Source organism: Thalassophryne amazonica, chromosome 1 (genome assembly GCF_902500255.1).
Source record: "Thalassophryne amazonica chromosome 1, fThaAma1.1, whole genome shotgun sequence".
Taxonomy (NCBI): Eukaryota; Metazoa; Chordata; class Actinopteri; order Batrachoidiformes; family Batrachoididae; genus Thalassophryne; species Thalassophryne amazonica.
This window is the reverse complement of record NC_047103.1, coordinates 174,499,338-174,523,925: the sequence shown is the minus strand read 5'-3', so window position 1 is coordinate 174,523,925 and position 24,588 is coordinate 174,499,338. Positions and strand designations below refer to the sequence as shown.

Genomic DNA, 24,588 nt, shown 5'->3' with positions numbered 1-24,588 from the left:
GGGATCAGAAGGCTTATTTATATGAATGTTAAAGTCACTAATAATCAAAATGTTATCTGCTCTAGTTGACAAGTTAGAGATGAATGCGCCAAATGCATCTAAGAATTCAGAGTATGGGCCAGGGGCCTATAAACAGCAACAAAGTAACACAAATGATTTCCATTCTTCTGAGCCCGACAACACGTTAGTCGAGTTGCCAATGGGATGAACCTTGCAATGCCTGGTAGTTTCAACTTTTTTGGTATCATTTTGTTCCTCTGAACCCAAGGAACAATTCTAGCTTGGTTGTCCTCAGTTGTCCTTTGGAGAAATGACATAATATGCAAATTTCTGCAGCCATGATAAAAATGATCAATTTTGTCTGTAACTCTCAAACGAAGTATGATATCGGACCCAATCTTTATTTATTTTAGGTTTATTTGAATAGGGACAAGTATGTTCCATGAGTCATGTTATATACTACAACATTTTAGCAAGCGCTAATTCGCAATGTCCGTCTCTAGATGGGTCTTGCATAAAACAAAACAAAAAACATAAACACAATAAAAGACATTACAACACAAAGTTAATAAGCGGTCAGTAATGGTCACACTCCCGACCTCTGATTAAAAAGTCCTGGAGTTTATGTTTAAAGAGGACCCAGTTCGTCTCTCAGATCAGTGGGCAGAGAGTTCCAGGCTTTAGCAGCCTGCACACTGAAAGCAGACTGACCAAATGATGTTTTCCGTCTTGGTATTTGACAGTTCCCGCTCTTAGCTCCTCTGGTCCTAGAGCCCACAGACCTGAGAGGAACTATACAGTTACTGAGGACCATTGGGGCCTGTTGGTGCACACATTTAAACAATAACTTTAACTGACCATATTTCATAAAATTTTCAAAAGTTAACATTTTTACATTCTTAATACTAACACAATGATGTGATCTGATGGGCTTTTTATCCAAGATTTTCACAGCTCTGTTGTAGATCATTTGCAAAGGCCTGACTGTAGTGAGTGTGGCCTGTGACCATGAGCTGATGCAGTAACTTATGTGGGAAAGAATCATGCAATGCACAAAAGTGCACCCAGCAGAGAATGGCAGGTGGTCCCTGATCATTCTAAATGTAAAAAGGTTTGCTTTGACAACTCTGCAGACTTTTGGATGTGACTCTCAAACTTGAGAGTCTAAAACCAGATATTTAATCTCTGGGACCTGTAAGATGTTGTTCCGTTATGGAGTTGTTTCTCGAGGCAAAGCAAACAGACTGTCTTTTTTACATTTAAAGACAGACGAGCATTCTGAAACCACACAGCTACCTTTTGCAGATGTTTTGACAATTCCTCGGAAACAGCCTGTACTGTTTTCCCTCTCACATAAATCACTGCATTGTCAGCATACATTTGAAAACCTGCTGTTGGACATGAATCAGGTAGATCACTAATGTAGAGTGTGAAGAGCAAAGGCCCCAGAATGGAGCCTTGGGGCACTACTGTATTTGTTTCCAGAATGGTAGATGTCTCATTATTGATCACTACGCATTGCCCTCTCTCTTCTAAATATGATTTGAACCATTGTAGAGTTTTTGTTGAGATTGGCCAGTTTTTGAAGCAGAATATTATGGTTTAATGTATCAAATGCTTTTTTAAGGTCCAAAAAACAGCACCAATCACTTCACCACAATCTATTATTGCATGTTTCAGTTTTTCCACAAAGAAACAATTTGCCGTTTCTGTGGAGTACAGAGAGCGGAAGCCAAATTGCAATGGATGTAAAATATTATTTGATTCTATAAACTCTGTAAACTGACAAGACACTGTTTTTTTTCAATACACGTCTGGTCTGGCGACCCCGACTTTAAGGTTGGTATGACTCTTGCCTTTTTCCAAAGTGTGGGAAATTGTCCACTTTGGATGGACAGATTTATCAAGTGTGTCAGAGCTTATTTTGTTTCAGGAAGGCTGTATTCATGTGAAAAAGATCCTTACTCTGGCTTTGATTAATTTTGTTTATTAATTCAAGCACTTTTGCTTCATTTGTTAGCTCTAATGACAGTAAGTGTCTACATGTATGTTTTCATCATCACAGAATGCAATAGAACTATTTTCAGATTTCTGCAAGGAATATCTTTGCATATTGTTGCATAATGAATTAAGCATTATATATATATATATATATATATATATATATATATATATATATATATATATATATATATATATATATATATATATATATAAACGCAACACTTTTGGTTTTGCTCCCATTTTGTATGAGATGAACTCAAAGATCTAAAACTTTTTCCACATATACAATATCACCATTTCTCTCAAATATTTTTCACAAACCAGTCTAAATCTGTGATAGTGAGCACTTCTCCTTTGTTGAGATAATCCATCCCACCTCACAGGTGTGCCATATCAAGATGCTGATTAGACACCATGATTAGTGCACAGGTGTGCCTTAGACTGCCCACAATAAAAGGCCACTCTGAAATGTGCAGTTTTATCACACAGCACAATGCCACAGATGTCGCAAGATTTGAGGGAGCGTGCAATTGGCATGCTGATAGCAGGAATGTCAACCAGAACTGTTGCTCGTGTATTGAATGTTCATTTCTCTACCATAAGCCGTCTCCAAAGGCGTTTCAGAGAATTTGGCAGTACATCCAACCAGCCTCACAACCGCAGACCACGTGTAACCACACCAGCCCAGGACCTCCACATCCAGCATGTTCACCTCCAAGATCATCTGAGACCAGCCACTCGGACAGCTGCTGGAACAATCGGTTTGCATAACCAAAGAATTTCTGCACAAACTGTCATAAACTGTCTCAGGGAAGCTCATCTGCATGCTCGTCGTCCTCATCGGGGTCTCGACCTGACTCCAGTTTGTCGTCGTAACCGATTTGAGTGGGCAAATGCTCACATTCGCTGGTGTTTGGCACGTTGGAGAGGTGTTCTCTTCACGGATGATGCGAAGGAGATGTGTTGCACTGCATGAGGCAAATGGTGGTCACACCAGATACTGACTGGTATCCCCCCCCAATAAAACAAAACTGCACCTTTCAGAGTGGCCTTTTATTGTGGACAGTCTAAGGCACACCTGTGCACTAATCATGGTGTCTAATCAGCATCTTGATATGGCACACCTGTGAGGTGGGATGGATTATCTCAACAAAGGAGAAGTGCTCACTATCACAGATTTAGACTGGTTTGTGCACAGTATTTGAGGGAAATGGTGATATTGTGTATGTGGAAAAAGTTTTAGATCGTTGAGTTAATCTCATACAAAATGGGAGCAAAACCAAAAGTGTTGCGTTTATATTTTTGTTGAGTATATATATATATATATATCAATGCATCTGATATATAGATATAAAATAAAAGGGAATCTATGTATGCGGCACGATTTGTTTTCAGGGTGAACTGCCACAGTAATTAAGCATTCGACACCAAACTTGGTATGGTGACTGGGGGCACCAAGGGGGACGTCTTTGGGGCCCTTAAATTGAAAGAGCATGTGCGTGAACACACACACACACACACACACACACACACACACACACACACACACACACACACACACACACACACACACACACACACACACACACACATTAGGTCATTGAAGACTCCAATAAATTTTGGAGGTGCAGACTCCGGGTATCTCAGCTAGTATGTGTGTGTATATATGTCCATCCATCCATCCATTTTCTTCCACTTTATCTGGAGTCGGGTCGCGAGGGCAGCAGCTCAAGCAAAGCTGCCCAGACCTCCCGATCCACACACACCTCCCCCAGCTCCTCCGGGGGAACCCCAAGGCGTTCCCAAGCCAGCCGAGAGATGTAATCCGGAAAAGATGCCCGAGCCACCTCAACTGACTCCTTTCGACGTGGAGAAGCAGCGGCTCGACTCCGAGCTCCTCCCAAGTGACCGAGCTCCTCACCCTATCTCTAAGGGAGCGCCCAGCCACCCTGCGGAGGAAACTCATCTCGGCCGCTTGTACCCGCGATCTTGTTCTTTCGGTCATGAGCCAAATCTCATGACCATAGGTGAGGATCGGAACGTAGATCGATCGGTAAATCGAGAGCTTTGCCCCCCCTACTGAGCTCTCTCTTCACCACGACGGTCCGATACAGCGACCGCATCACTGCAGACGCTGCACCGATCCGTCTATCGATTTCACGCTCCATCCGTCCCTCACTCGTGAACAAGACCCCGAGATACTTAAACTCCTCCACTTGAGGCAAGGACACTCCACCGACCTGAAGAGGGCAAAGCACCTTTTTCCGGTCAAGAACCATGAGAACCATGGCCTCGGATTTGGAGGTGCTGATTTTCATCCCGGACACCTCACACTCGGCTGCAACCTGCCCCAGTGCACGCTGAAGGTCCTGATTTGACGAAGCCAACAGAACCACATCGTCCGCAAACAGCAGAGACGAGATTCTGTGGTTCCAAAACCAGACCCCCTCTACACCCTGGCTGCGCCTAGAAATTCAATCAATCAATCAATTTTTTTATATAGCGCCAAATCACAACAAACAGTTGCCCCAAGGCGCTTTATATTGTAAGGCAAGGCCATACAATAATTATGTAAAAATTCTGTCCATAAAAATAATGAACAGAACCGGTGACAAAGGGCAGCCCTGGCGGAGGCCAGCGTGCACTGAAAACAGGTTTGACTTACTACCGGCAATGCGAACCAAGCTCCTGCTGTGGTCGTACAGGGACCGGATAGCCCTTAGCAAAGGACCCCGGACCCTGTACTCCCGGAGCACCCCCCACAGGGTGCCTCGAGTAAAACACTGAACTCCAGACAAATGTAAAAATAGCCCTCAGGTAGAAAAATATCAGTAATAAATATCATAATGCACAATTTCTTATTTTTAATAAAATGGAAAATGCGCAGTAAAGAAAGCAGAATTTAAATATTTATAGTCAGGGTGTATGTAAACATTTGGCTTAAATCAAATATATAAAGCTGACTTTGTGTGTTTGGTGTGCACACCCACAGTAATTAAGCAATCAACACCAAGCTTGGTATGGTGACTGCGGCAGGTCAGGGGGAGGTCACTGGGGCACTTAGGTTGAAAGCGTATGTGCACGAACACACACACACACACACACACACACACACACACACACACACACACACACACACACACACACACACACACACACACACACACACACACACACACACACACACACGGTCAGTCTTATATATTAGATCACAACCAACGGGTTGTGATACCCTTATTTTCACAGTTCATGTGGTACTCAGGTCAGGTAGCATCATCACACTTTACTTACTACATAGTAGCAGCTGGCTAGGGTGCACTTTATTACAATCCGAACGGGCCAGCATACGTCATGTGCAAGTTAAAACGTGTGTTTTTTCAATTAAAATGTACCTGCTGTGCACGGCATGCCAGAGCATTGCTGTGATATGACGTGCTATCACCTTTTATCATCATTCACTTGAGTCTCATGAATGTCACAAATTGGTGAAGGGTGAAGTGAAGCTCTCACCCTGGTCTCCCCCTCCTCCTGCTGTTCCTCTTGCTGCTCCTCCTGCTCTAGTTTCTCCAGCAACATTTGCTCCTGACGCCTCCTCTGCTCATTCTCTTCCTCCACCAGCTGAAAGATAAAGATAAAGATAAACTTTATTGATCTCACAGAGGAGAAATTCACATTATGTCAGCTCTTAAAAAAACACACAAAGTGGGTGCAAGTAGAGAAAAATGTTCATCAAAACAGCGTGTGCAAGGATAAGCAGTAATAATAATAATACTTGTAACAATACAAGACATAAGAAAATTAGGTAGAAATAGAATATGTGTGTCTATATACACACACACATACATGCATATATATACACTCAACAAAAATAAAAACGCAACACTTGTGGTTTTGCTCCCATTTTGTATGAGATGAACTCAAAGATGTAAAACGTTTTCCACATACACAATATCACCATTTCCCTCAAATATTGTTCACAAACCATTCTAAATCTGTGATAGTGAGCACTTCTCCTTTGCTGAGATAATCCATCCCACCTCACAGGTGTGCCATATCAAGATGCTGATTAGACACCATGATTAGTGCACAGGTGTGCCTTAGACTGCCCACAATAAAAGGCCACTCTGAAAGGTGCAGTTTTGTTTTATTGGGGGGGGGATACCAGTCAGTATCTGGTGTGATCACCATTTGCCTCATGCAGTGCAACACATCTCCTTCGCATATAGTTGATCAGGTTGTCAATTGTGGCCTGTGGAATGTTGGTCCACTCCTCTTCAATGGCTGTGCGAAGTTGCTGGATATTGGCAGGAACTGGTACACGCTGTCGTATACGCCAGTCCAGAGCATCCCAAACATGCTCAATGGGTGACATGTCCGGTGAGTATGCCGGCCATGCAAGAACTGGGACATTTTCAGCTTCCAAGAATTGTGTACAGATCCTTGCAACATGGGGCCGTGCATTATCCTGCTGCAACATGAGGTGATGTTCTTGGATGTATGGCACAACAATGGGCCTCAGGATCTCGTCACGGTATCTTTGTGCATTCAAAATGCCATCAATAAAATGCACCTGTGTTCTTCGTCCATAACAGACACCTGCCCATACCATAACCCCACCGCCACCATGGGCCACTCGATCCACAACATTGACATCAGAAAACCACTCACCCACACGATGCCGCACACGGCGTTGCTGTGCGCCATGCGGCACCGCCGCGACGCGCGAAGCCTCCGCTTCTCCTTCCATGACAAAAACTCCTGTAACAGTGGAATGTGCCGTTCATTTCCAAACTGGATGCTGTGTTTTATCCGGGACGTCGTCTGACTAGCACAGGAATTGTGAAAAGACGTGGACATCAGCACTTTTTCGGCTGATGTCGCAGCAGTGCCGCATAGCGCACAGCAACGCCGTGATGAAACCTCACGGGACATGTTCTGGCATGTCCAGGCACATCCACAATTTCTCGGATAATCACTCGATGGAAAAACCACCGACAGCTGTCTGAATGCCATCTCAAAGCCGTCCTGTGAGACCAAAACGGAGGTGGTTTTGTCTTGCTCCAGTAGCGAATCCATCGTGATGCGCGAAGCCTCCGCTCGGCTTTCCATGACAAAATCTTTTGTTAAAAGTGAAATCTGCCAGAAAATGGTTGATGTCCAGCTCTTGTGATAACCAGAGAAATGGCACACGATGGTCACGGATCCAGACAGCCATCCATTTAGAAATGAAATGGTCGCTCAGCCTGTCAATGGCGGCTTCGGAGCGCGGCGCGCCCCACAGCCACTGGGGGCCGTCCTTAAAGTGACAGTAACACTCCTTATTCTCTACCAAGCCCGTAACATTTTCACCGAAAACCAGATAAATTTTTCTAATGGTTTCCAGCTGCCAGTCTCTAACAGTTTCTGAAAAAATTCTGATGGAAAAAAAGCCCAAATCATTCCGCCATTTCCTGGCAATGAAAATCCGCCGAGGGGGTTGACCACTCCTCACTCAAAGCCTGCTCACAGGCGAATGACGCAACCAACAGGCGTGGAAAAACTCACGCATGCGCACGAGGGTTCAAGCTTGTCTGACGCAATCACACGTGATTCAAATCCATATGGTTTTTGAAAAAAACAACAAGGTCGGATACTTTTCTAATAGACCTCGTATATATATATATATATATATATATATATATATTGCCTTCTTGCTCTCGGTCGGGACGGTCGCATTTTTCTCTCCTCCTCCCTCCCCAACTTTCCTGCTACTGTAGCGTGTTTTGTCTGTGAGGCTGCCAGCCCTGCTCCTCTGGAAAATGGCAAAATGGATCTGATCAAGTGGTCTCTGAACGCAATTGATACTGTTTTTTCCACAAGGCACTCGGGAGTGGAGGACCCAACCTGTCCTGCCGGGACACATGTGGCGGGTTACGTGATGGACAGCTGGTGGAGGTGGCAAGTCATGTGCCTGTACACGTTGTCTGTGGAGGACGTTGAAGATGTTTACTTATTTGGAGCTGTGGTGACCGGGTTTCTGCTGTGTGGAGCGGCCACAGCACTGGTTTACCGGAAAATTAAGAAGGTGGAGGCGGCATTAATTGGCCCATCCAGGCTTCCCCACATGATTAATTTGATTGGAAGGGCAGTGTCAGCTCAGTTGGCGGGTGTCAACCGCACGTTGGAATCCATCTCGGGGAGAATGGCTGCACTGGAAAACCGCTTTGATCGTCTGTGAGACCACATCTCTCCTCTATTCAGATGTATTTGGGAGCCACTCTGAAGTTTCAGACTGTGGATTCTGCCAGGCGTCTGTTAATCTGGATATCTATTTGGTTCCCAAATACCAGCTGTCCTTCAAGGCCGCTGGGATAAAATCCTCCCCCTGAAGAACAGTCCTGATAGCCTCGCTCCTCGTCTCCCCCGCCTCCTTGTCTTCCACTGCCTCCCTCCCTTCCCAGTCCTGAGATGTTGACTGTGGGACCTTGAGACTCTGGTGGACTGATTCAGGACTGGGATCCCCCCCAGGATGGACAGATAAGGCCTGATGGTGCCTCAAGGGCGGTCTTTCCAGGCTGTCTGTCTGGACACTGGACACATCCAAGTCTTGGCTGTTGTCTGTCGTCTATTGTGTTTTTTTGTTTTGTTATGACTGTTTTCTGTGCTATGGGGTTTTTTTTGCTCCAGTGGTGCTGCGGGTTCAACGCAGCAGCAATGGAGGTTTTTCTTCCCAATTCTTTCCTTGTGTGTGCTTTTATATGTGTTCATGTACCGTACCGGCTTATGTGTGTTGTTTGTTAAATGTTCCTCTAGGTTGGACTATTGTATTGCCCGCCAGACCCCCAACTATGGCATTTTTCTTTATTTGCGTTTCACATGCCTGGAAAAAGTCCTCAAACTATTCCTTTTTAAGATCCAATTAACTCAACTAATAATTTGTAAAATCATTTACCAAAATTGGAGCAACTTTAAATTTTGACCCCTGTACAAACTGAAACTGACCTTTGTCACCATTTTCGCAGTTTTTACCCCAAAGCTCCAGAACATTCAGTCATAGATAGTCCAAACTATACCTTTTTGGAATCGCTATGATCAGACAAATAATGTGGTATAGCTTTCAACATGATTGGAGCATTTTCAAATTTTGACCCCTGTGTAATTCTTTATTGACCCTGTAGCTCATTGGAGGTCAGCTCTGGATGGCTCCATATCTGAAAATAAACATTAGTTAATGTAGAATATGTGTGCCAAATTCCATGCTTTTATCACAAAATGAACAATTGTTTTGCTATGCCGCCACACTAATGTGGCGGCATAGCACTAACCATTCCTTAGTTATGCTGCTATAGACTTAGACTGCTGGGGGGTTCCCATGATGCACTGAGTGTTTCTTTCTCTTTTTGCTCTGTATGCACCACTCTGCATTTAATCATTAGTGATTGATCTCTGCTCTCTTCCACAGCATGTCTTTTTCCTGGTTCTCTCCCCTCAGCCCCAACCAGTCCCAGCAGAAGACTGCTCCCCCCTGAGCCTGGTTCTGCTGGAGGTTTCTTCCTGTTAAAAGGGAGTTTTTCCTTCCCACTGTCGCCAAGTGCTTGCTCACAGGGGGTCGTTTTGACCGTTGGGGATTTTCTGTAATTATTGTATGGCTTTTGCCTTGCAATATAAAGCGCCTTGGGGCAACTGTTTGTTGTGATTTGGCGCTATATAAATAAAATTGATTTGATTTGATTTGATTAATGATAATATGCATATGTTGTGGACACTTTATACATGCTTCCCTTAGGCAGTATTATTAGACGGTATTGCTTAAATTTTCATTGTTACGCAGATGATACCCAGCTTTATCCATCCATGAAGCCAGAGGACACACACCAATTAGCTAAACTGCAGGATTGTCTTACAGACATAAAGACATGGATGACCTCTAATTTCCTGCTTTTAAACTCAGATAAAACTGAAGTTATTGTACTTGGCCCCACAAATCTTAGAAACATGGTGTCTAACCAGATCCTTACTCTGGATGGCATTACCCTGACCTCTAGTAATACTGTGAGAAATCTTGGAGTCATTTTTGATCAGGATATGTCATTCAAAGCGCATATTAAACAAATATGTAGGACTGCTTTTTTGCATTTACGCAATATCTCTAAAATTAGAAAGGTCTTGTCTCAGAGTGATGCTGAAAAACTAATTCATGCATTTATTTCCTCTAGGCTGGACTATTGTAATTCATTATTATCAGGTTGTCCTAAAAGTTCCCTAAAAAGCCTTCAGTTAATTCAAAATGCTGCAGCTAGAGTACTAACGGGGACTAGAAGGAGAGAGCATATCTCACCCATATTGGCCTCTCTTCATTGGCTTCCTGTTAATTCCAGAATAGAATTTAAAATTCTTCTTCTTACTTATAAGGTTTTGAATAATCAGGTCCCATCTTATCTTAGGGACCTCATAGTACCATATCACCCCAATAGAGCGCTTCGCTCTCAGACTGCAGGCTTACTTGTGGTTCCTAGGGTTTGTAAGAGTAGAATGGGAGGCAGAGCCTTCAGCTTTCAGGCTCCTCTCCTGTGGAACCAGCTCCCAATTCAGATCAGGGAGACAGACACCCTCTCTACTTTTAAGATTAGGATTAAAACTTTCCTTTTTGCTAAAGCTTATAGTTAGGGCTGGATCGGGTGACCCTGAACCATCCCTTAGTTATGCTGCTATAGACGTAGACTGCTGGGGGGTTCCCATGATGCACTGTTTCTTTCTCTTTTTGCTCTGTATGCACCACTCTGCTTTTAATCATTAGTGATCAATCTCTGCTCCCCTCCACAGCATGTCTTTTTCCTGGTTCTCTCCCTCAGCCCCAACCAGTCCCAGCAGAAGACTGCCCCTCCCTGAGCCTGGTTCTGCTGGAGGTTTCTTCCTGTTAAAAGGGAGTTTTTCCTTCCCACTGTAGCCAAGTGCTTGCTCACAGGGGGTCGTTTTGACCGTTGGGGTTTTACATAATTATTGTATGGCCTTGCCTTACAATATAAAGTGCCTTGGGGCAACTGTTTGTTGTGATTTGGCGCTATATAAAAAAAAAATTTGATTGATTGATTGATTGACATGAATGAGCGAAGCTCGTCAGCATCTCACCATGTCATTTAGGTCCTTCAGACTTTATTTGGAGAAAATGCTTCAGGGGAGCATTAGCATGGCAAAAACCTTTCAGTTTCTGGGGGGGGTAACCCTAAGCCTAACCCTACCTTTTTAAACATTTTACTTTATTTGCCTCTCACATGCCTGGAAAAGCTCCTCGCCATCTAACCATGTCCTTTAGGTTCTTCAGACTTTTTCAACAAAATGGTTCTTGGGAGCATTAGCATGACTAAAACTCAGACCCCCCTCCTTTTTAAGCATTTTCCTTATTTTACCTTTCAGCTTCTGGAGGGGCTCTGCCCCCCATACCCCCCACCTTTTAAAGCATTTTTCTTTTTTGCTTTTCAGCTCATCCCCCTAATTACAGCCCTCTTAACCCCCTGCCACTTTAAGCATTTTTTAAATGTTTGAGGTCTGTGAGAAAACTATCCGACCTTTTTACTTTTTCAAAAACTATATGGATTTGAATCACGTGTGATTGCATCAGACAAGCTTGAACCTTCGTGTGCATGCGTGAGTTTTTTCACGCCTGTCGGTTGCGTCATTCGCCTGTGGGCAGGCTTTGAGTGAGCACTGGTCCACCCCTCCCGTCGGATTTCTTTTGTCTGAGAACTTGCTGAGAGACTGCCGCTTTGCTACATGAAATTATTTTCAGAAACTGTTAGAGACAGCCAGTTGGAAACCATTCGAAAGATTCAGATGGATTTCGGTGAAGATTCTGTCCGCGTCAAATGGATTAAGGAGTGTTAAAACCTTTTTAAAGATGGCCCACAGCGGCGAAGGGCGCGCGGCGGAGGGCACGCAGTGCACCGAGCGGCCATCGACAGGCTGGAACGACCAGATCATTTCCAAAGTGAAGGCTGTGTTGATCCGGGACATCGTGTGACTACCACAGAAATGGCAAGAGAGCTGGAGATAGCACTTTTGTGGCACATTTCACTGTTACAGGAGATTTTGTAATGAAAGATGTGCGGAGGATTTCGCGCGTCGGCACGGAGCCGCTCATTGCGCGCAACAAAAAAAAAACACCTCCGTGTTGGAAACCATTCAGAAGATTCAGACCGCTTTTGATGACTTTTCAGTCGAGTGAGTATCCGAGAAATTGTTTAACAGCTGGGCATGTTCCAACTTGTCCAGTGAGACTTCCAACACGGAGGTGTTGTTTGTCCAGCGGCTGTGAGCGGCTGCGTCCCGAAGTGCAAATCCGTCCGCACGTCTTTCATTACAAAATCTCCTTTAACAGTGGAATGTGCTGATAAAGTGCTGATCCCGACCTCTTCTGAAACTTCTCTGTTAGTCACACGACGTCCTGCATCAACAGAGCCTTAAATTTGGAAGTGATCTGCTTGTTCCAGCCTGTCGATGGCCGCTCGGGGCGCAGTGCGCCCTCCGCCGCCGTGGGCCGTTTTTCATCCAGTTTTAATGGTCCTTAATCCGTGTGATACCGACAGAATCTTCACCGAAAACCATCTGAATCTTCCAAATGATTTCCATCTGGCTGTCTGGCAGAGTTTCTCAAAAAATTTTCATGGAACAAAGCGGCAGTCGCTCCGCCATTCCTAAACAATAAAAATCCGACGAGGTGGGTGGACCAGTGCTCACTCAAAGCCTGCCCACAGGCGAATGACGCAACCAACAGGCGTGAAAAAACTCACGCATGCGCACGAAGGTTCAAGCTTGTCTGATGCAAGCGCACATGATCCATATAGTTTTTTAAAAAAATAAAAAGGTCGGATAATTTTCTCACAGACCTCGTAGATGTTGTCTCAGAGTGATGCTGAAAAACTAATTCATGCATTTATTTCCTCTAGGCTGGACTATTGTAATTCATTATTATCAGGTTGTCCTAAAAGTTCCCTAAAAAGCCTTCAGTTAATTCAAAATGCTGCAGCTAGAGTACTAACGGGGACTAGAAGGAGAGAGCATATCTCACCCATATTGGCCTCTCTTCATTGGCTTCCTGTTAATTCCAGAATAGAATTTAAAATTCTTCTTCTTACTTATAAGGTTTTGAATAATCAGGTCCCATCTTATCTTAGGGACCTCATAGTACCATATCACCCCAATAGAGCGCTTCGCTCTCAGACTGCAGGCTTACTTGTGGTTCCTAGGGTTTGTAAGAGTAGAATGGGAGGCAGAGCCTTCAGCTTTCAGGCTCCTCTCCTGTGGAACCAGCTCCCAATTCAGATCAGGGAGACAGACACCCTCTCTACTTTTAAGATTAGGATTAAAACTTTCCTTTTTGCTAAAGCTTATAGTTAGGGCTGGATCGGGTGACCCTGAACCATCCCTTAGTTATGCTGCTATAGACGTAGACTGCTGGGGGGTTCCCATGATGCACTGTTTCTTTCTCTTTTTGCTCTGTATGCACCACTCTGCTTTTAATCATTAGTGATCAATCTCTGCTCCCCTCCACAGCATGTCTTTTTCCTGGTTCTCTCCCTCAGCCCCAACCAGTCCCAGCAGAAGACTGCCCCTCCCTGAGCCTGGTTCTGCTGGAGGTTTCTTCCTGTTAAAAGGGAGTTTTTCCTTCCCACTGTAGCCAAGTGCTTGCTCACAGGGGGTCGTTTTGACCGTTGGGGTTTTACATAATTATTGTATGGCCTTGCCTTACAATATAAAGTGCCTTGGGGCAACTGTTTGTTGTGATTTGGCGCTATATAAAAAAAAATTTGATTGATTGATTGATTGACATGAATGAGCGAAGCTCGTCAGCATCTCACCATGTCATTTAGGTCCTTCAGACTTTATTTGGAGAAAATGCTTCAGGGGAGCATTAGCATGGCAAAAACCTTTCAGTTTCTGGGGGGGTAACCCTAAGCCTAACCCTGCCTTTTTAAACATTTTACTTTATTTGCCTCTCACATGCCTGGAAAAGCTCCTCGCCATCTAACCATGTCCTTTAGGTTCTTCAGACTTTTTCAACAAAATGGTTCTTGGGAGCATTAGCATGACTAAAACTCAGACCCCCCTCCTTTTTAAGCATTTTCCTTATTTTACCTTTCAGCTTCTGGAGGGGCTCTGCCCCCCATACCCCCCACCTTTTAAAGCATTTTTCTTTTTTGCTTTTCAGCTCATCCCCCTAATTACAGCCCTCTTAACCCCCTGCCACTTTAAGCATTTTTTAAATGTTTGAGGTCTGTGAGAAAACTATCCGACCTTTTTACTTTTTCAAAAACTATATGGATTTGAATCACGTGTGATTGCATCAGACAAGCTTGAACCTTCGTGTGCATGCGTGAGTTTTTTCACGCCTGTCGGTTGCGTCATTCGCCTGTGGGCAGGCTTTGAGTGAGCACTGGTCCACCCCTCCCGTCGGATTTCTTTTGTCTGAGAACTTGCTGAGAGACTGCCGCTTTGCTACATGAAATTATTTTCAGAAACTGTTAGAGACAGCCAGTTGGAAACCATTCGAAAGATTCAGATGGATTTCGGTGAAGATTCTGTCCGCGTCAAATGGATTAAGGAGTGTTAAAACCTTTTTAAAGATGGCCCACAGCGGCGAAGGGCGCGCGGCGGAGGGCACGCAGTGCACCGAGCGGCCATCGACAGGCTGGAACGACCAGATCATTTCCAAAGTGAAGGCTGTGTTGATCCGGGACATCGTGTGACTACCACAGAAATGGCAAGAGAGCTGGAGATAGCACTTTTGTGGCACATTTCACTGTTACAGGAGATTTTGTAATGAAAGATGTGCGGAGGATTTCGCGCGTCGGCACGGAGCCGCTCATTGCGCGCAACAAAAAAAAAACACCTCCGTGTTGGAAACCATTCAGAAGATTCAGACCGCTTTTGATGACTTTTCAGTCGAGTGAGTATCCGAGAAATTGTTTAACAGCTGGGCATGTTCCAACTTGTCCAGTGAGACTTCCAACACGGAGGTGTTGTTTGTCCAGCGGCTGTGAGCGGCTGCGTCCCGAAGTGCAAATCCGTCCGCACGTCTTTCATTACAAAATCTCCTTTAACAGTGGAATGTGCTGATAAAGTGCTGATCCCGACCTCTTCTGAAACTTCTCTGTTAGTCACACGACGTCCTGCATCAACAGAGCCTTAAATTTGGAAGTGATCTGCTTGTTCCAGCCTGTCGATGGCCGCTCGGGGCGCAGTGCGCCCTCCGCCGCCGTGGGCCGTTTTTCATCCAGTTTTAATGGTCCTTAATCCGTGTGATACCGACAGAATCTTCACCGAAAACCATCTGAATCTTCCAAATGATTTCCATCTGGCTGTCTGGCAGAGTTTCTCAAAAAATTTTCATGGAACAAAGCGGCAGTCGCTCCGCCATTCCTAAACAATAAAAATCCGACGAGGTGGGTGGACCAGTGCTCACTCAAAGCCTGCCCACAGGCGAATGACGCAACCAACAGGCGTGAAAAAACTCACGCATGCGCACGAAGGTTCAAGCTTGTCTGATGCAAGCGCACATGATCCATATAGTTTTTTAAAAAAATAAAAAGGTCGGATAATTTTCTCACAGACCTCGTAGATGTAAATTAATATTCAAAGTTTTCAGCTAGTTGACAGTAGGGCTGTACAATATGGCCAAATTATCGTATCTCAATATTGTGATATAAATTGTCATGTAAATGTCACTTATATACCTGCTGTCCATAATCTTGAGCCTCTTAGGTGGGTAGGGAGAGTTCTCATGGGATAAAAAAGCTTTTCAACCGACCATCCCTGGTTCTCAAGACCAGGAACCTCAGTGGAAATACTCTCTTTTTATATATATATATTTATGTGTACCTTAGTAAACACTAGTAGAGTTCCACCTTAGATTTGGAATGTATAATAGAAGATATACCTTACTGAATTGTCATATCAATATGATATATGATATGACTATGATTTGACACAAAGTGCAGCAACAGTGAAAATTAAACCTTCTTAAACCAAACAGTAATAATATCACACTCATTTTACACTCATCATAAGGTTAGGATACTGTGCCCTCCAAAAGGATTGGAACACTTGGAATTTCACACATTTTAATTTGTTTATGCCATTTTAAATATGAGAAATACAAATAAATAAATAAATAAATAAAATATAAAGAATTAAAATATCTAAAATTATCTTCCTCAAACTGAAAGCAAATCTCTAAAACTTGATAAAACCTGTAAATAATAATCAGTTTTATTGCCAGTTTTCTTCAGACAAGTCAGGGGATGGAAACATGAACATTATGTCTTGGACTTTATTTACATCAATTATGAAGAAATACAAACGTTTCTTTCACCAAAACATCAAATCTAGTCTTTAATCTCAAATGTACTTTCTGTCAAATTGTAGCTGAACTTTCAGGTCTTCTTTTGAAGAAAATCCTCCTCTACACCACTTCATCAGGAAGCTGGATTTTAGATTTTTAATTAATTTATATCAAGTTGGTGAGATTTGCTTTCAGTTTGCGTTAAGGAAGATAATTTTAGAAAATACATACACACACACACATATATATATATATATATATATATATATATATATATATATATATATATATATATATATATATATATATATATATATATATATATATATATATATATATATATGAGGGCTGTCAATAAAGTATAGGTCCTTTTTATTTTTTCAAAAACTATATGGATTTCATTCATATGTTTTTACGTCAGACATGCTTGAACCCTCGTGCACATGCATGAGTTTTTCCATGCCTGTCGGTGACGTCATTCGCCTGTGAGCACTCCTTGTGGGAGGAGTCGTCCAGCCCCTCGTCAGAATTCCTTTGTCTGAGAAGTTGCTGAGAGACTGGCGCTTTGTTTGATCAAAGTTTTTTCTAAACCTGTGAGACACATCGAAGTGGACACGGTTTGAAAAATTAAGCTGGTTTTCAGTGAAAATTTTAATGGCTGATGAGAGATTTTGAGGTGATACTGTCACTTTAAGGACTTCCCACGGTGCGAGACGTCGCGCAGCGCTCTCAGGCGCCGTCGTCAGCCTGTTTCAAGCTGAAAACCTCCACATTTCAGGCTCTATTGATCCAGGACATCGTGAGAGAACAGAGAAGTTTCAGAAGAAGTCGGTTTCAGCATTTTATCCGGATATTCCACTGTTATAGGAGATTTTTTTAATGAAGAAAGGTATTTATTTTATTTATTTTAGATCTTGAGCTTAATGCAGTTGTTTTATGTTCAAGCACAAAACGTGACTGAGGAGGAGAAAAACAGGATGACTTCATCATCACACTCAAGCTCGAGTCAGAATAAAAATACAAACTGCTGATTTTTACGTTATTTTTCAGTTAAAATTAAGTCCCTTCAGCTGCTCCCTTGTTTGCACTCAGGGTCGTCACAGCAAATCCAAGGTGGATCTGCATGTTGAATTGGCACAGGTTTTACGCCGGATGCCCTTCCTGATGCAACTCCACATTACATGGAGAAATGTGGCAGGGGTGGGATTTCAATCAATCAATCAATTTTATTTATATAGCGCCAAATCACAACAAACAGTTGCCCCAAGGCACTTTATATTGTAAGGCAAAAGCCATACAATAATTACAGAAAAACCCCAACGGTCAAAACGACCCCCTATGAGCAAGCACTTGGCGACAGTGGGAAGGAAAAACTCCCTTTTAACAGGAAGAAACCTCTAGCAGAACCAGGCTCAAGGAGGAGCAGTCTTCTGCTGGGACTGGTTGGGGCTGTAGGGAGAGAATCAAGAAAAAGACATGCTGTGGAGGGGAGCAGAGATCAATCACTAATGATTAAATGCAGAGTGGTGCATACAGAGCAAAAAGAGAAAGAAACACTCAGTGCATCATGGGAACCCCCCAGCAGTCTAAGTCTATAGCAGCATAACTAAGGGATGGTTCAGGGTCACCTGATCCAGCCCTAACTATAAGCTTTAGCAAAAAGGAAAGTTTTAAGCCTAATCTTAAAAGTAGAGAGGGTGTCTGTCTCCCTGATCTGAATTGGGAGCTGGTTCCACAGGAGAGGAGCCTGAAAGCTGAAGGCTCTGCCTCCCATTCTACTCTTACAAACCCTAGGAACTACAAGTAAGCCTGCAGTCTGAGAGCGAAGCGCTCTATTGGGGTGATATGGTACTATGAGGTCCCTAAGATAAGATGGGACCTGATTATTCAAAACCTTATAAGTAAGAAGAATCTCACCTTCACTCAACAGAATGTAGAACAAAGTTCTCACCTTCGTGAAGCTACTCCCTGTGATTGGTTGCCTACAAAGTGTTGGGAAGGTGTCGTAGCACGGACCCACAACAGGGGGCGCAAATGAACGGACAATGAGTAAGCCAAAAGGTAACAATTTAATGTTGTGACAATACACAACTAAATATACAGAAATTGCAAAGTCAATTAACACCAGGTGACGTGTGGGCAGGCTCGAAGATAGAAGACCCCGACGAGAGAGAGGCCGCGTCCCACACGGCCTCCACCACCAACGGTCTGAAGAACACCGGAGCCGCCAAGTCCCGAGTCCCCAAGTGACCTCTGTCTTCGGCTGTCGAACCTGGTACTGCTGGCAAAAAGCAGAGACAAGATGAATGAGTGTAAGTCCTTACACTCAGTGGTCTACAGTCTGTACACAGTCAGGAGGAGGACCTCCACCTCCGAATCACACACTCATGCAGCTCCTTGTGTAACCACTTATCTGTAGCGCAGTCGTCGTCGTCACACGCCAATTCCCCAGATAAGGGCGAACACCACAGGATACCGGCTGCAACAGAAGTTCAGAATTCACTCAACAATATGAGTCAGCAGAGAAGTTACCTCTCGGTAGTCGATTTCTCGGCGGGGAGGTGGAGTTGCAGTCCGGCTTAAGTACTGGTGTAGATGAGTGACAGCTGGTGTGATGAGTGACAGCTGTCACTTCCTCTGGGTCTGGCGCCCTCTCGTGCTTGGAGCCCGCACTCCAAGCAGGGCGCCCTCTGGTGGTGGTGGGCCAGCAGTACCTCCTCTTCAGCGGCCCACACAACAGGACCCCCCCCTCAACGGGCGCCTCCTGGTGCCCGACCGGGCTTGTCCGGGTGACGTCTGTAGAAATCGGCCAGGAGGGCCGGGTCCAGGATGAAGCTCCTCTTCACCCAGGAGCGTTCTTCAGGTCCATACCCCTCCCAGTCCACCAGATATTGGAACCCCCGGCCCTTACGACGGACGTCCAGGAGCCTGCGGACCGTCCAAGCAGGTTCCCCGTCGATGAGCCGGGCAGGAGGCGCCGTGGGTCCAGGTGTACAGAGGGGCGAGGTGTGGTGCGGTTTGAGACGGGACACGTGGAAGACAGGGTGGATCCGCAGCGAAGCCGGGAGACGGAGCTTCACTGCGGCCGGGTTGATGATCTTGAGGATAGGGAATGGTCCAATGTACCTGTCCTTCAACTTGGTTGAGTCCACACAGAGGGGGATATCCTTTGTTTACAGCCACACCTCCTGCCCGGGCTGGTACGTGGGGGCCGGGGACCGTCGGCGGTCCGCATGGGACTTGGCCCTCGTCCGGGCCTTCAACAGGGCAGAGCGGGCGGTCCGCCACACCCGGCGACATCTCCTGAGGTGGGCCTGGACCGAGGGCACACCGACCTCTCCCTCCACCAGCGGGAACAATGGGGGCTGGTACCCCAAACACACCTCAAAAGGGGAGAGGCCGGTAGCAGACGAAATTTGGCTGTTGTGGGCATACTCGATCCAGGCCAGATGGTGACTCCAGGCCGCCGGATGTGCAGAGGTGACACACCGAAGGGCCTGCTCCAACTCCTGGTTGGCCCGCTCTGCCTGGCCGTTGGTCTGGGGGTGGTACCCGGACGAGAGACTCACGGTGGCCCCCAGCTCCTTGCAGAAACTCTTCCACACCTGTGAAGAGAACTGGGGACCACGATCTGAGACGATGTCCGAAGGTATCCCATGCAGCCGCAAGACGTGGTGAACCAGGAGGTCTGCTGTCTCCTGGGCCGTCGGGAGCTTCGGGAGGGCCACGAAGTGGGCCGCCTTGGAGAACCGGTCCACTATCGTGAGGATTACGGTGTTGCCCTGGGACGGCGGGAGGCCCGTGATGAAATCCAGGCCGATGTGAGACCAGGGGCGATGAGGCACTGGCAGGGGTTGGAGGAGGCCCGTCGTCCTCCGATGGTCTGCCTTGCCCCTGGCGCAGATGGTACAGGCCTGGATGTAGTCCCGGACGTCGGTTTCCAGGGACGCCCACCAGAAGCGCTGCTGGACTACTGCCACGGTCCTACGCACTCCGGGATGACAGGAGAGCTTGGACCCGTGACAGAAGTCCAATACGGCAGCTCTTGCCTCTGGTGGGACGTACAGTCTGTCCTTGGGGCCAGTCCCCGGGTCCGGGCTCCTGGTCAGGGCCTCCCGGACGGTCTTCTCCACGTCCCAGGTAAGGGCGGCCACGACAGTGGACTCGGGGATGATGGTCTCGGTGGGGTTCGACAGCCCCGCTTTGGCTTCTTCTTCGTGCACCCGGGACAATGCATCTGATTTTTGGTTCTTGGTCCCGGGGCGATATGTAATCCGGAAGTCAAAGCGCCCGAAGAACAGAGACCAGCGGGCTTGCCTGGGGTTCAGCCACTTGGCGGTCCGGATGTACTCCAGGTTCCGATGGTCAGTGAAAACCGTGAAGGGCAACGACGCCCCCTCCAGCAGGTGTCTCCACTCTTCAAGAGCCTCCTTCACCGCAAGGAGTTCCCGATTGCCAACGTCATAGTTCCGTTCAGCTGGGGTCAACCTGCGGGAATAAAAGGCACAAGGATGGAGAACTTTATCAGCCTCCACGCTCTGGGACAGCACGGCTCCTATCCCTGAGTCAGAGGCGTCCACTTCTACTACGTACTGGCGATCAGGATCAGGCTGCACCAGAACTGGTGCAGTCGAGAACCGGCGTTTCAACTCCTGGAACGCGGCTTCGCACCGATCCGACCAGGTGAAGGGGACTTTTGTGGAGGTCAGGGCAGTCAGGGGGCTAACTACCTGACTGTAACCTTTGATGAACCTCCTGTAAAAATTTGCAAAGCCGAGGATCTGCTGTAGTTTCCTGCGGCTTGTTGGTTGGGGCCAATCTCTCACCGCCGCAACCTTAGCCGGATCAGGGGCGACGGAGTTGGAGGAGATGATGAACCCCAGGAAGGACAAAGAAGTGCGGTGGAACTCGCACTTCTCGCCCTTCACAAACAGCCGGTTCTCCAACAACCGCTGTAGGACCTGACTTACATGCTGGACATGGGTCTCAGGGTCCGGGGAAAAGATGAGTATATCGTCCAGATATACGAAGACGAACCGATGCAGGAAGTCCCGCAAGACGTCATTTACCAAAGCTTGGAACGTCGCGGGGGCGTTAGTGAGGCCGAACGGCATGACCAGGTACTCGAAATGACCTAACGGGGTGTTGAATGCCGTCTTCCATTCGTCTCCCTTCCGGATCCGAACCAGGTGGTACGCATTTCTAAGATCCAATTTCGTAAAGATTTGGGCTCCATGCAGGGGCGTGAACACTGAATCCAACAGAGGTAATGGGTATCGGTTGCGAACCGTGATCTCGTTCAGCCCTCTGTAATCAATGCATGGACGGAGTCCGCCGTCCTTCTTGCCCACAAAAAAGAAACCAGCACCCATCGGGGAGGTGGAGTTCCGGATCAGCCCGGCAGCTAAAGAGTCCCGGATGTAGGTCTCCATTGATTCGCGTTCCGGACGTGAGAGGTTGTACAACCTACTGGACGGGTACTCAACGCCCGGGACTAAATCGATGGCACAATCATACGGTCGGTGCGGAGGAAGAGTGAGCGCCAGATCTTTGCTGAAAACGTCAGCAAGATCATGGTACTCCTCTGGCACCGCCGATAGATTGGGGGGGACTTTGACCTCCCAATTAGCTGTAGTGCCGGGGGGAACCGAGGATCCTAAACACTCCCGGTGGCAGGTTTCGCTCCACTGCGTCACAACCCCGGACGGCCAATCGACCCGGGGATTGTGCTTCACCATCCATGGAAAACCCAAGATCACTCGGGAGGTAGACGGTGTTACATGGAACACTATCTCCTCCCTGTGATTCCCAGATACAACCAAGGTCACTGGTTGTGTCTGATGTGTGATTAATGGAAGCAGGGTGCCATCTAGTGCTCGCACCTGCACTGGTGCCGGCAGAGCCACCAGAGGGAGCCCTACTTCCTTTGCCCATCTGCTGTCCAGCAGATTCCCTTCTGACCCCGTGTCTATCAGTGCTGGGGCGTGAAGGGTTAACTCCTCACAAAGGATTGTTACTGGGATTCGTGCCGATCTGCGGGGTCTTTCCGCGTGTGTGTTATGGCCCACCCTTAGCCCAGTTTCTAAGGATGGGCGTTGTAGTTTGACCGTTCAGGGCAGTCCCTCTGCATGTGCTCACAAGAGCCGCAGACAAAACACTCCCCGCGGGCCAGCCTCCTTTGTCTGATATTTGATCTTAATTTGGCCCTGCTCGTGTCCATAGCCTCCTCAGCAGGGGGAGCTGTAGCCACACGGAGCTCTCTGGCAGTGGAGCGTGGGGACGACGTCACCTTGTCGGAACCGGAAGGGGGAGGGACGGCTCGTGCCCGGTCACGCCCCCCGGCCTGCTCCCGACGATGCTCATTCAAACGGTTGTCTAAGCGTATAACCAAATCGACAAGCCCGTCAAAATCCCGCGGTTCCTCCTTAGCCAGTAGGTGCTCCTTGAGGACCGGTGACAGTCCATTTACAAAGGCGGCGCGGAGCGCAACGTTATTCCAGCCGGACCTCGCTGCCGCGATGCGGAAGTCGACTGCATACTCGGCTGCGCTACGGCGCCCCTGTCTCATCGACAGCAGCACGTTCGAAGCGGTCTCGCCTCTGTTGGGATGATCAAACACTTGTTTGAACTCCTGTACAAACCCAGTATAAGACGTTAGGAGCCGTGAGTTCTGCTCCCAAAGCGCCGTAGCCCATGCGCGTGCCTCTCCTCGAAGCAGATTAATAACATAAGCTACCCGGCTAGCGTCTGATGCGTACATGACAGGGCGCTGTGAAAAGACGAGCGAACACTGCATGAGGAAGTCCGCGCACGTCTCGACACAGCCCCCGTACGGTTCCGGAGGGCTTATGTATGCTTCAAGGGATGGTGGGGGGGTTCGTTGAACGACCAGTGGTACGTCTGATTCAGGCCCAGGACCAGCCAGAGGAGGAGCTGCAGCAGCGCCCTGATCGTGCGCTTCCACCCTGGCGGCAAGAGCCTCCACTCTCCGATTAAGGAGGACATTCTGCTCGGTCACTAAATCCAACCGAGCCGTGAAGGCGGTTAAGATCTGCTGCAGCTCACTCAACACGCCTCCCGCTGACGCCTGCGCCCCCGGCTCTTCCATTGGCCGTTCACGCTCAAGCTGACGTCCCTCGGAATCCATGACGATGGCCGAGAAATCCTGTTGGGAAGGTGTCGTAGCACGGACCCACAACACGGGGCGCAAATGAATGGACAATGAGTAAGCCAAAAGGTAACAATTTAATGTTGTGACAATACACAACTAAATATACAGAAATTGCAAAGTCAATTAACACCAGGTGATGTGTGGGCAGGCTCGAAGATAGAAGACCCTGACGAGAGAGAGGCCGCGTCCCACACGGCCTCCACCACCAACGGTCTGAAGAACACCGGAGCCGCCAAGTCCCGAGTCCCCAGGTGACCTCTGTCTTCGGCTGTCGAACCTGGTACTGCTGGCAAAAAGCAGAGACAAGATGAATGAGTGTAAGTCCTTACACTCAGTGGTCTACAGTCTGTACACAGTCAGGAGGAGGACCTCCACCTCCGAATCACACACTCGTGCAGCTCCTTGTGTAACCACTTATCTGTAGCGCAGTCGTCGTCGTCACACGCCAATTCCCCAGATAAGGGCGAACACCACAGGATACCGGCTGCAACAGAAGTTCAGAATTCACTCAACAATATGAGTCAGCAGAGAAGTTACCTCTCGGTAGTCGATTTCTCGGCGGGGAGGTGGAGTTGCAGTCCGGCTTAAGTACTGGTGTAGATGAGTGACAGCTGTCACTTCCTCTGGGTCTGGCGCCCTCTCGTGCTTGGAGCCCGCACTCCAAGCAGGGCGCCCTCTGGTGGTGGTGGGCCAGCAGTACCTCCTCTTCAGCGGCCCACACAACACAAAGGTGCTATAGTTACATCAAAGCATCACTTAGTCTGAAATCCTTGAGATTTTCAAATTAAAAGACACTGCCACATAGGACGAAAAAAAAAAAGATTCATGGCACTGAGCCTTTATGGTAGAGGGAGCCGCAGTGGAGCACTTCAAATAGCCCCATGTGGCTCAGCGGCCACGGGTTGCTGGCTCCTGGTCTAAGCAGTAGGTCACACCTCTGAGTCTGGTCTGCTTGAGGTTCCTTCCTCAAAAATGATGTGCTTACTCATGGGCGTTGTTTAAGGTTAGACCCTACTCATGTGAAGCACCTTGAGGCAGCATTGTTGTGATTTGGTGCTATATAAATAAATTGAAATTAAAGTGTGCCATAATACAA

At 46.9% G+C, this 24,588-nt stretch overlaps 1 protein-coding gene across 3 annotated transcripts in view; it reads right to left on the bottom strand.

The window, feature by feature from the left end:
- fmnl2b (formin-like 2b) overlaps positions 1-24,588 on the bottom strand; it is a 360,828-nt gene that overhangs the window by 33,957 nt on the left and 302,283 nt on the right. For all 3 annotated transcript variants that reach the window (XM_034179825.1, XM_034179807.1, XM_034179816.1), the window contains one exon: positions 5,515-5,622. In XM_034179825.1, coding sequence (XP_034035716.1) covers positions 5,515-5,622 — 108 coding nt within the window. The remainder of the gene's footprint in view (positions 1-5,514; positions 5,623-24,588) is intronic.